At 47.5% G+C, this 12,817-nt stretch overlaps 1 protein-coding gene across 17 annotated transcripts in view; it reads right to left on the bottom strand.

Annotated features, from left to right (window-relative positions):
• Positions 1-12,817, bottom strand: part of EFNB1 (ephrin B1) — a 143,469-nt gene that overhangs the window by 43,601 nt on the left and 87,051 nt on the right. For 8 of the 17 annotated variants that reach the window (XM_039488887.1, XM_039488881.1, XM_039488880.1 and 5 more), the window contains 2 exons: positions 10,658-10,919; positions 2,642-2,919 (listed from right to left, as the gene is read on the bottom strand). In XM_039488887.1, the coding sequence (XP_039344821.1) occupies positions 2,642-2,915 (274 nt within the window). In that variant the 5' untranslated portion in view covers positions 2,916-2,919; positions 10,658-10,919. Of the gene's footprint in view, positions 1-2,641; positions 2,921-10,657; positions 10,920-12,817 lie in introns of all 17 variants that reach the window. The other 9 variants (XM_039488883.1, XM_039488884.1, XM_039488885.1 and 6 more) reach the window with 2 other exon arrangements.

Raw genomic sequence — 12,817 nt, 5'->3', positions numbered from 1 at the left:
GCAATCTGTGTTTGGGCCCAATCTGTGTTTGCGGCAGCAATGGCTGGCTGCACATGATGGAGGCCCCAGGAATGAGCTTTCGATTCTCCATTCAAGGCTCTAACTACATCCTGCAGAAGCAAGTGGTGGTTGGGAATTAAGAAGCATGTGTATACAGCATGTGCATGTGTGATTGGGTGGGTAGGGGAGTTAACTTAGGGTAAGACAATGGAACCACAATCCCAGCCTAGCACCTGCAGCTGGAAGTGAAGATGAAGATTAGTCTGGGAGTCAAGTGGCAGGCTACTCTGCTGTTGGAAAAATTAGGAAGGACAACTCTCAACGCTGCCACCCCCATACCAAGAACACCCTGTTTTAAAGCTGTTTCTATCATTGTTGCCAAAACCACTTGACTCCTCTTGGCACCCTTATAACAACGGAAAAGAGGAGCAACTGAGTCTCATCACTGACTCCCAAACCTTAGGCCTCACCAAACAAGTGTAGTGCTGAACTGAGAGACATCAGCTGATCTACCCAACAATGGGGCGTGGCAGGGGTAGATTCTCTGACCCCCCCCCTTCTCAGGAGAGATTGAGGAAGGCAGGTAAAAAAAACAAACAAACAAACACAAAACTGGTGACGCTGACTTGCCAACATCTGGTTTCTTTCCACCCCTAACTTTGAATTGTTCTTGAAAAACAAACCATAATGAGCTGGTTGTAAATGAATTGTTTCAGGCCCTCCCAGCACAAACCATGGCTGCAAAGACATCACACTCTGCACATTCAGATGACCGGTTCAGTTTCTGCTTGCTAGTCACATCAACAGTGCCAACTTTCTATAAGTTCCAACACCAGCCTCTGCTCCCACCAAGAATTCGAGATGGGCCCAAGCCAAAGTCTAGATTCATACAGTCTCAAAAGTGGATTTGTCTGAAAATCTGTTTCTGGCTCTGAATCTTGTAACCTGAGCCCATCTCTACTGCTCTCTGGGCACCAGGTTCTGTTCAGTTTAACCCAAAGCAAATGCAGACTCTCCAGGAAGATTTGGATCTGGCTAGCTAAGATGAGCAGCACAGTCCCACGAAGAGCCTGTAAGCACCTACCACAAAGGCAGGCACTGTAACCAGGCAATTGCTGTACTTGTAGCATACAGTTAATGTTGCTCTGGTAGACTCCGTCCCCACCCGACTGCCAAGATGAGATATGGGGGCTAAAATAGATTGCTGAATAAGATGTGCCCAATTACATGTCTCTGAGCTCGACTCTGGCACCACAGGCTGACCTTTGGTCCAGGCTGCTGATTGGCAAGTTAGCAGCATGTGACAGCAAGCAAGCAAACGGGGAGCCAACGATGCATGAGGTGACAGATGAGTTGTGGCGGGGCTGCTGTGCCCTTTTCCTGCTTTCTTGCTATTGGGTTATAGTGCAGTGTGCCAAGTCGAGTGGAAACAGCAAGGTTCAGGGGAATCCACAGGAGAAAAGAAAGAAGAAAGAGAAGCCTAGCTAACAGATTGCAGACACAGCACACTGAACCCCCAACATGACCAAACTGACTGCAGGAGATGAGGTGACTGCAGCGCCCTTGCATACAAAAAAGGTCAACATATGGAAAGAAACCCTTCCCCTTCTTCAGGCCAGATCAAAAAGAGTCCTATCTATACAGGAGTAGGGGCATCTCCTTCTTCTAACAGCAATGAAGAGGCATGATCAGATGGACACATCCAACATGGTCACTTTCCTGAGTCTATGAGGACCTCCAGGCTTTGGAGAACCTCAGTCCTTTCCCCTGGACATCTTTTATGAAGCAATGAAACAATGTTAAAACTAAGGCAGTATCAGTAATGTTGCAAGTATGTTTTGTTTAAATGCCAAAATCCTTTGTCAAGGGCTGCTTCTCCAGGCAACTTTGTGGTTAATTTCAACAAGGGCAGCTCCAAGCAGCCAACATGCTTAATTTTAACTTCTGTCCAGAAGGGAAACTGAACAGCTGCTTCCTACACTGGGCCAATTTCTCACTGTTATCCTGAGATCCATTAATTACAAAGTTCTTCCTACTTCCAGAACAAGCCCTTAAAAAAAGGTCTCACACACTAACCTCTTTCCTGCCCCACAGAGATCACTGCACACACATGCTCCAAGGAGGCTGCAAAGAAGTCACTGAACATGGCTCTTTCCCCTCCTTGGTCCATTTGGAATTTGAGAAAATACTCCCTGCCCCTTTAACTAAACAAGGGTGTGCTGTGTTTTTTTGAGGGGGGTGGAGGGAAGATGAGGGGTACTTAATCACGCAGCACACTGGCAGGATAAGAACCATACACTAACCCAAGAGGCAGCTTACAATCCACTCCTCACCACTGTTCCCCTCTCCTTGATCTCCCACAGGACAGGGGCAAGGAGAGTTTCCATATGTGTCAGCCATGAGCAGGGCCCAAATCAGAAACACATTCCTATGTACTAAACGTGTCTGAAAGCCTCCTCTTGATCCTCTAAGCAAGACAATGAAGTATGCCCTCTTGTGGTGAAGTGAAGACATGCCCTAGCATTGGCCCAGAAAGCTACTACAAAGGAGTTTAATGGGGGAACAAACATCAGGCCATTGAAAGTACATGGAAAGACAGCTGCAAGCTGAGGTAATGAGGAAGAGGAGGGGGAGGACTCACATGTGATGAAGTAGTCCTGCTGCCTCTGGAACTCCAGGCCCATGTAGTTGGGGCTGAACTCCTGGAACTTGATGGTGAAGCGGATCTCCTTCTCTGGCCGGTTGCAAGTCACCAGCACATTGGGATCCATGACAGTGCTGCAGGACTCTGCCTGCTCCCGTTTCACCAGGTACAGCTTGTAGTATTCATAAGGTCTGGAAAGCTCCGCCTTGGGACAGATAATGTCCAGTTTGTCCCCGATCTCCGGGTAGATGACCAGCCCTTTACCAGCCATGAATCTAGAGAGGAAAGAGAATAAGAGATTAGATTCATGTGCCCTATTTGGATGCAAATGAGCAGGGAAGCTCCACATTGTGCACCAGGGCAGCTACAAGTTTCTGCTTGGCTGGGGCAATATTCACAAATTTCATCCTGACCAGAACTGTGTCCCCCTCCCTCCTGGAGGGAAACCTAGAACTTGCCCCAGGTGGAACTCCCACCATTTCCATGCCACAAAACATTTATGATGAAACGAGTTTTCCTTCTCATGACAAATGCCTGCAGTGAGGGCGGAAACTGCCATTATCTGAAGGTTCCCTTCCACCCCCACATTCAGACACGTATCCCCAATGCCAGGGTCACTGCCAGTTTGCTGCCTACAGTACATTATCCAGGGTTCGGTCCAGTCTATTTTTAAATGGAGACTCAGGTGACAGTCCCTCATTCTCCTCACTCTAATGTTCCTGAACAGTCAGTCTCACACAGCTGCCAGGGAGAAGTCTCAATCTCTCGCCACTCCCAAATCTCAATATGCCACAATATGGGTAGCACAGTGGTTAGCCTAGGAGAGAACTACGTTGTTGCTGCTGGGACCACTTGCTCTCTTCATGGAGTGGAGTACTGTAAAGACGGTGCTCTTTGCGCCCAGGAGCAGAACACAGAGAGTCTGCTGGGTGAAGGGAAGAGTACCTTGTCCAGATTTCCATGACTGGGAAGATGTGATTCTGCCACCGGGTTTCATTTAGAGGAGGAGGATTAAGTGCCGGGGGGGATGGGGGTGGGGATGAGAACTGGTGAGTGTGAAGAGCTCCCTCCCACACCCTCACTACCAATGGAATTTTTATTGCAGAATAGGGAAGGGAAGAAGAGTTCTAATTCAGCAGGGTGCCTCCTGCCAACACAGCAGTTGCCTCAAAGTCCTAAACTCGCAGTATGTCCTAGGGAGGATTGGACAGAAAATGGCAAGGAGGGTAAAAGCTATTCAGGGCTGGAAGGTAGGCCATTACCAAGCAAAAGGAAGGAAGGCAATGTGGCTAACACTCAGGCTCCATTATTACAGGGCAATTACTCAGCTGAATTTTAAACAGCAATTAGAGAATTGGGGCAACAGAGAGGGGAGGGGCAGGACATCTACTTAGCATAAGCAGCATAATCTCTTCTTGATGGACGATAACCTAGGAACATATATTAATCAAAATTTTTCTCTGCTGTGCAGCCATGACTCCACTGATGTAATCTGGGTGCTCTGAGAATTGGATAGAGCTCCCAGATGGGCTACATCTCCATTCATTTCTCCTGCCCCTCCCAGATTTAATCAATTCCTTCCCCCACCAAATTGCTAACCAGAAGACATCACTCTGAGTATATGCCCAGATTCTATTCTCCCCTCCTCCATCCCAAAGAGATTTGCACAAGTCAAAACTACAGGCGTCAAAGAAACAAGATCAGACATACAAGATCAACCTGCTCTGCGGCTCTCAAACAAGTCTTAGCAAGAAGCCAAAGGGCTGAAGCCAGAGCCAGCAGCCTGGTCTTCAAAATTCCCATCACATGAGCTCCACAGAGAGGATTTACAAGCCAAGCTTAGAGGAGGCAGGCAGGAAAGGTGGAGTCTGAGCCCACACACTCTTGGCGAAGATTCCAAGTTACATTCCAGCTGCAGTTAAGGCAAAAGACAGCCAAAACAGATCTCACCTGCATCTACTGCTTCAGAGACTGGAGTACCCTGATTCTAATTGCCATTGCCCTCCCTTCCCCCTCAACTAGTCCAACAAAACAGGGTGAGGCTATGGGGCAGCAGGGACATTTACTTTTGATAAGAGCCACTCCATAGAATTTGATTCAGTAATTTGCATTGTATCTGTATCTGCCCAAACTCTTCCCAGCAGCTAGAGCTCCGCAGCAGCTGGAACTTAACCTGCCCAGTCAGAGTTCCAGTGGGTGGCTGACTTCCCATGGGCCTTATGGGGGTCCCAGAGTTAAGCTACTGGGAACTTGTTAGCTACTGAGGTTCTCTCACCTGTCTGATTCCAATACCAACAGCACATATCAGTTTAGCTGACGCACTTTTACCATGTAAGCTGTGGGGAAGTAATGAAATTTAATAAAAGCTATGACTCCTAGAACAAAAGAGACATAGTAAGCTTAAAAGGGCAAGAAACTTAACACCTAAGTGACTGAGCTCTGTCACTGTAAACTGCAAATACTGAGAAGAAAAGAAGGTGGGGAAAATGGCTATTGCACTAGAGTTTCCAGCGCCTCACAAGGCATGAAGTGAATGATGCAGCTGTGTTCCAACTCATCAGAGCTGCTGGCAGGTAAGCTAGATCTGGCCCTCAGAGGGGTCACCTCACAGCTATGCCACTTGTCTGCTAGCCAGAATGCTTTTTCCAAGGTGCTGCAAGTGATAAAGGCTTGCCCACCCACCATCTGAGCTCTGAGGCAATCCCCTGAACATGCTTACATCTTGTACAGAACTGCCCCTTCTTTACCCACCCTGTGACAGGCCACGGGTGTGCACATTTGGTCCAACAAGTAAACACTTGAACACACACAGGTTTCCACCCCAGGAGGAAGCAGGATCTAACACCCACCTCTCCAAAGCTAGTGTGACTCACACATTTTCTGGCGAGATAACTCCGAGTGACTCAAATTCCCTGCTTCAGCCTCTGCCGGCTCCTTCCTAACCCAAAGATTCCAAACAGGAAGCTACAGACAAAGCAAAGCCGACATCTTGGTTTTGGGGCAAAGGAGGAAGAACGCTACATATTTCCCACCTCAGTGGGACCCCAGCGTAACTCTTTCTCCAGAGGGGTCTTTGCAGTGACACAAAGCCCCTCAACAATACCCTGGATCTACCCAAATGGCACCATGCAATAACCCTATAATTATGATGAAGGTGTAACAGGGTGTGGTCTCAAACAAGTTGAACTGAGTTATGAAGACATGACCTTTGATTTTTATATTTCCTCCGTGTCACTATAGGACAGAGTTAAGGTTTTTTGGGTGCCCTAACTGCATCCCATACCTCAACGTGTTTGGATTTCTAATATCGTTTGAACCTTAACTTTTAATTTCTTGAGGATAATCGCAATACCACTGTAATGAATATACCCTGAAGTACTTACATACACACTCAGTCTTAGCATAGCTTTTAGCTAGGAATTTCTTCAGTGACATTCTCTGAGTTTCATATTTGCTGTTCACATGTGAAATTACTAATTAAACCATGTGATATTTCTAATGATTGAAAACATACAGTATGTACCTGAACACTTAAGATTTTCACCTTTCAGAGCTATATCCAGATCCACCACTTTGCTCTAGCTCAGAGGTGCTAGAGGGCCACATCTGGGAATAGAAATTGTATGGTGGGCCATGAATGCTCACAAAATTGGGGTTGGGGTGCGGGCTCTGGTTGGGGGTGCAGGCTCCAGGGCGGGGCCAGAAATTAGGCGTTCAGGGTGTGGGAGGGGACTCTGGGTTGGGGGTGCAGGCGTGGGGGCTCTGGGTTGGGGATGAGGAGTTTGGGGTGCAGGAGGGTGCTCCAGGCTGGGATTGAGGGGTTTGGAGGGCAGGAGGGTGGGGCACAGGGGGAGGCTCAGGGGTGCAGGCTCCAGGCAGCACTTACCTCAAGCAGCTCCCAGAAGCAGCAACATGTCCCTTCTCTGGCTCCTATGTGGAGAGGCAGCCAGGAGGCTCTGCACACTGCCCCGTCCGCAGGCACCGCCCCTGCAGCTCCCACTGGCCATGGTTCCCGGCCAATGGGAGCTTCAGGGGCAGCGTGCACAGCGGAGTCCCCTGGCTGCCCCTATGCATAGGAGCCAGAGGGGGGCCATGTTGCTGCTTCCAGGGGCCGCATGGAGCAGTCTCTGACCCTGCTCCCCAGCTGCAGCGCTGGAGAGGGGCAAGCCCTAAGCCCCGCTCCCCAGCGGGAGCTTGAGGGCCCGATTAAAACAGCTGGCGGGCCAGATCCGGTTCATGGGGCATAGGTTGCCCACCCCTGTTGTAGCTGCTCTGTTTCACTCAAGCAATGTAAATCAGCCAAACCATTGTGGCCAAGGAAACTGGGTTTACATCTGCTTTGCAGCATCAGACAGCCACCAAGCACCAAGTATACCCGTTTTGCCTCATGTTCTGTCCCCCACATGCCTATATGCACATGCATTCACTTTTCCTCCTTTCTGCTCCTCTCATATTTCCCCAAACCTTCACCCCTCTCCATTTGCTTTGCAAAGCTAAGCTTCCACATAGCTTTGATGAAAATTAAATAAGTAGGAATAATGGGAATTTGTTGACTTTTTTCATAACAGAATTCTCTCTCAAGCAAAGACTGAAAATCTTCAGAGAAATTCACAAAGAACTGAACACTTTCAAAATGGCTGCCAACTTCTATTGTTCTCAAAAAAACTGAGACCACAGGTTGCTGTCAGTTAAGATGCCCTTTTCCAAAATGGCCACCAACTCCCCAAGCTGCTTTCAGGGAAGATGGCGGCTCCTAATCTATAACGAGGCAGAGAAAAGCAGGCAAACTGTGGGAACTACATTTGTTAAGGAGTAGCTTGTGGTCTCCATTCTGCTGAGAATAGCAAATGGCAGACATTTTGGAAGAGGTCAGTTCCTCATGTAATTCTCTGAAATAAAGTTATTCTTCATGCTCTGCTGAAGTTTTTCAGTTGTGAACAACAGCAGGAAAAAAAAATGTACTATTAGCCCTAAAGAAATTCATATGTGGCCTATACAGAATGTGGTAGTGAGTTTTAACCATGTGACATTTGAAGAGTGCATTATTCTAATAAGCTCACTTGTGGGGGTTGGGGGGTGGAGGGGATCTGACACACAGGGTGCCCAGTCTCCCCAAGGACCCATTTATAAATTAATTTGATCTAAAACTAATGACCAGATCTACTTGTAAATTATCAGAAAATTCTTTCTGTGCCCTAAGAGTATGTTCTGTAACCTCAGGAAGGATCAGCGGTATTTTTCATACATAAAAAGACTGAATTCATTTCGTTAAAATGCACAACTCAATTCAGCCTTAACTACGGATCCATGACATGCACCTCCATAATAAAGCACTTCCAGATGCAGGTAGTATGTACTAGGGTAAAGTAGATTAAGACATGGAAGATAGGCACCTGAGAAAACAGCAGAAGTGGCAAAGCATTGTGTAAGGGGATCATTCCCCCGCTTACAATTGGGTAGGAGAGTAGCAAGGAGAGTACAGATCAGTTGGTTGAAGTGCTAATCTACCTACCCATCCAGGATATAGCTCAAATGGCACCAATCAGTACAGACTAGCTCGAGAAATATGACTGGGCCCACCTTATGGCCCCATGGAAAAATCAAAGACCTGGATTGTGATCTACAAATGTCTCCTCCCCACATGGTTACACTCTCTTGTGCCATTTGGATTGGAAGGATTTAGGAGACGACAACAAGCATGGAAAGCCTAAGAGCACCCTCTGGCTGCCTATCCATGCTGATGCACATTAGTGCTATCATCCAATTGGAGAACAGTCTTGTATGTCAGCAAAGCCAGGGCAGAAAACAGGGTTCTCAGTGACAGTGGACCCAGCACAGAGACCCAATATTTGTAAATCCAGTTTCCCCCCAAAAAACTGCAGCTTTTAACTTTATCTTCCCATATTTAGAATTTGCAAGCACTCTGCATTAGACTTCACAGTGAAATCTTAAATTAGCTGGCAGCATTCCCTGCTTTGAATTACTACCTTTGGATCCCCCAAACTGACCGGTAAGGACAAAAGCCAGGCACTGCCACATGCAACTGCAGCACCAAGGGAACCCAGGAGCTTGGTAGGCCACTCACAGACAAAACCCTAGTGAATCGGTGAGACATAGCCTGGAATCCACTAACCCCCGCCAATGATACCGAAGAGCACTTGTAGTCTTAACCCTTTCACTGCTAATCTTTCACTGCACCTGCTGAGCTGCTGCATTCCTTAAACAGCCCATGGAAACCAATGAACAGGCCAGCCCAGCAGGCAATTTCAGTTATTCTTGTTTTGAGGTAGAGTGCACACACAAAAAATACACACACCTGTGTTCAGTGGCCATCCAAGGGACCAGGGCTAGCAAAACAAATAAAAGTAAGCTGCCTAGAAGAGGCTGCCCTAACAAAGTTATATTCGAAATTATAGAATTCTTTAAAAAGAGGCCTAAGGAGATTGCCCATTGGAAGTGAGGCCTTTACTGCAGTTCTTACTAACATACAGCATTTTTCATCTCAAAACACTTAAAGGTACATATCCCAATTTTGCAGATGGGGAACAGGCTCAGAGATAAAGTGTGATTACCCTAGCTTTAGTAGAAGATCTAAATTCTTTCATCCCTGCAACAAAAAGGAGTCATAGAAAAATGGGGAAGGAAAGACGCAGGATCTGTTAGCCACCCATCACATTTCAAGGTGGTGAAGAGAAGGGCAAACACTGATTGCCCACTGCATGCAATCCCTCTACAAGAAGGGGTGGCTTTTTGATGCAGGATCCCCCTGATCAGACAGCCTCTTTGTACCATGGCCAGATTGATATTCTGACCAATCAAGCAAATTAAAGCAGAATCCACAGAAGACTGAAGCATGTCCTCAGATACAGTCCTCCTCCTCTTGGCACTCCTCCACACAGCAAAGCACCAGCAGAAATCTTCTCGTTCCATTCACAACTTATTTCCCCATGGCTTCCCAAATCACACTGCCCCCTTTGGGGTAGTCTGGGGCACTACATCTTGGGATGCAATGCAGAAGGCAGCAGGAACCAGGCTGGGGGCGGCAAACACTGGTGTAGAGCAGTCTCTTCTTCACTATGTTCCTCCTCCCACTCCCACCCCACAAGTGTGTTCTGGGAGTGACTGTCCACTCTAAAGCCATGCAGTTACCAACAGCCTCCCTACAGGTCCCACCAGATTTGGTTCCATAAACCAGACTTAAAGCAAATGCTGGCCTCTAGGCCAGCTCTACTGTGACGAGAGGGTGCACAAATAACTTAGTAGTTTTGCATGGCTTTCATGGGGCCAGCATACTTCAGAGGAAGCAAACATTTATAGGGAAATATAAAAGTACAGGGTGCTGCACAAAAACTTCTGCCCTGAGGGACAGTTTGAGGGCACCAGCTGGAATAATCCCAGTTACTACAAAAAGAGCCAAACACTCAACTGATGCAAATCATGAAACTGTTATCATGCTTTGCAGGGCTATATCTCCTTTTGTTTGAAAAATGAAGTCCTTTATGAACTTGGAGCCTCACAACCACAAAAGATGGTTAAATAACTCCCTCATCTGCCTCCAAATACCAGCTTTTTTGTGAGTGGAGTATTGGGCAATGGGCCAGTTTGTTCACTGTCAGACAGTTGCTCAGTGTGGGAGCCCATTCCACTGCAGTTTATGCCACAAAGGCTGGTACATCATTGATGATAAAACCTTCCCAGTTGCCCTCAGCACCACATTAGAGATCCACCCCTCAACTCTCACATCCACAGATTCCCTTGAAGCTCCTCTCCCAGCTCAGCCTTCTCCCCACACCACAAGGGATGGTGGGGAGGCTGTCTACTTTTAATTTTACAGTCAGGTAATGGAGTTAGTCATTAACTGGAGATAGCAGCTGTTTCAGACTGTGCTAAGGATCTTTTCTTGGTTGTGGGAAAGATGGGGCAAGTCATTTCAGTTTAAGAAATCTTTACGGGCACAGCAAGTTGCAGAAGTTTTCAAAAATACATCAGGATGGGAGCATTCATGGTATTTACTTGCATCGTTAGCAGGAGTTGATTTTTGGATAGAACTCGTTACTGCCCCCCACAAAGCCTCTCCCGTGCTGGGCCACTGAATGTCTCAGTACGCCAGCCAGCTGGCCCTCAATGGCCAGAGTACAAAGGCAGGTTTCGCTGTGGTTCTTCTTGCAGGGCACATACAGAAGTCTGTTTGCTGAGTGAATTCCTTGCTCTGCAGGTTCCTTGGGAGCTATCAGGTGGCAGCATCCAATTTCCTCATTGTTTCGGGAGGTGTTTTCTGATGGGAAAGGTGAAAAGGGTATTTGTGAGGCTTGTAAACCGATTCCTCAGAGTTGGGTAAACAAGGAGAGCTCTGTTGGCAGCAGGCCTCAGGGAGTCAGAAAGATGCCCGAGCTGAGAAACTAAATTAAAGAGCAGTCCCCTCTCTGGGAGAGGGGGGCCTCAGTGGCCCCCAGAAATAGAGTCCAAAAATCAAAGGCTTCCATTGCAAGCAGACAGGGCTGCAGAGGCCAGTCAGCATGGCAGATGGGCAGGAGGAGACCAGTCAATGCTTTCTGCCTGGCTCAGTGCACTCACCAATGCAGGGTTAATCCAGGCTCTCTATACAGAGTTTTAAAGATCCAAAAGGCTTAAGTGGAACCTGACCTTATGGCATGAGTACTAGAAATGGCCTGTTACTCCTTTGGCTCCAGTGGTGCCCAGTATAGATGGTGCTTTGAGTATTCTAACACCACTAAGGTAATTCGACTGAAGAGGGAAGGGGGTTGGGTGGAGAAGGGATATTCCCCCAAAACATTCTGCTGGAAGCTGTAGCTGGATTTAAATGGTAGTTTGCCCCTTGGTCCTAGCATGATGCATCTGAGCATGGATTTAAAACAGCAGTCACCCAACACAGTGAATTCATGAAGTGGAAGACTAAGATGGACTGCAGACTGTCCAAATCCCCCCACCTGAAAATCCTAGGGAGTGGTTTGGGACATATGCCAATCCAAGTGTGACAGATAATCCCTGCTTAGTTCTCCAAAGGAGGAGACAGGGAATCCCAGAGCACAGAGAGGCTGGTGGAAGTTGTCTGGCACAGCCGTGTGGGAGAGAGTCAAAAGTAAGTATGCTCTTGCGCAAGGGGCCAGAGCAAAGCATGGAGGTGGCACTCTTTAGCATGTGAGAAACATGCCCAAGAGTGATCACTACCTCTGTGACTCAAGCACACCATAGCAGCAAGTGTGACTGAGCAGATGTGGCTCCATCCAATTCACTGGTGGGATCAGCTATCCAACTACATCAGAGGAACTCTCAGAAAGCACAGCTCCTAACACGACCTCAGAGCCTGCACCCTCCTCAGCAGGTGCCCCCAAGCACAGCCCTGCTTCCTCTGTCTCAGGACAGAGAAAGTTAAGTTGTTGGAAACAGTCAGCTGGTTTTCCAGTCTTGCTGCAAACAGATCAGTTGTCTCCCTGGAAGAAAAAATCTGCTCCTTCAGCCACAAGGTTTACTGCAGCCATGGCTCAAGCACATAGGAGACTGCAGGAAGCTGAAACAGGAACAGCACGCTAGAACAGAACATGTGAAAACACGTCCTATCTCCAAACCCCTGCTTGGACCAGCCTTGAGTCCCTACATTTGAAATGCTAGAGCCTGCCATGGCACTTGGGCATATATTCAGACCAGGGGCCAGCCACACAATAACTTGAGTTCTTAAGCACTAGAGTAATCAAGCCTGGCTAGCATGAATGGGTTCTCAGAAAGGACTTGGAAGTGATCGGTGCAAGTAGCACCATTCTGTCTGCTATCTGGAACTTGACTTAACAAGGGTTAAACAAAGCAGCAAGGAGCTAAGAATCAAACTAAGATAACAGGTTTGCTTAACCCCAGAGCTAACTAAGGATCTGCTGAGTGAGTGAGTCCTTCCCCCACACCCAGACCCCTTTTTATTTGGTATGGCCATGTCTAGACTAGGAACACACTACACTTTAACATGACCTAGCTAGCATGTTTTAAATAGTGTTTTTAAACACTTGTGTAGCACAAAAAGGATACATCAGCTTTAGAAAAATGCCAGCTGATCAGGAAATCAGCCCTCAGAGGGATCCCAGAGTGACCATGACAGCTAACCTGTGTTTAATTTTAACACACACATCCTTTGTGAGTTCTTTGGGGCAGGAACCTTTTTTAAAA

Source organism: Mauremys reevesii, linkage group 9 (genome assembly GCF_016161935.1).
Source record: "Mauremys reevesii isolate NIE-2019 linkage group 9, ASM1616193v1, whole genome shotgun sequence".
NCBI lineage: Eukaryota > Metazoa > Chordata > Testudines > Geoemydidae > Mauremys > Mauremys reevesii.
The sequence above is the reverse complement of the archived record's forward strand: the minus strand, read 5'-3'. Positions and strand labels throughout refer to the sequence as shown.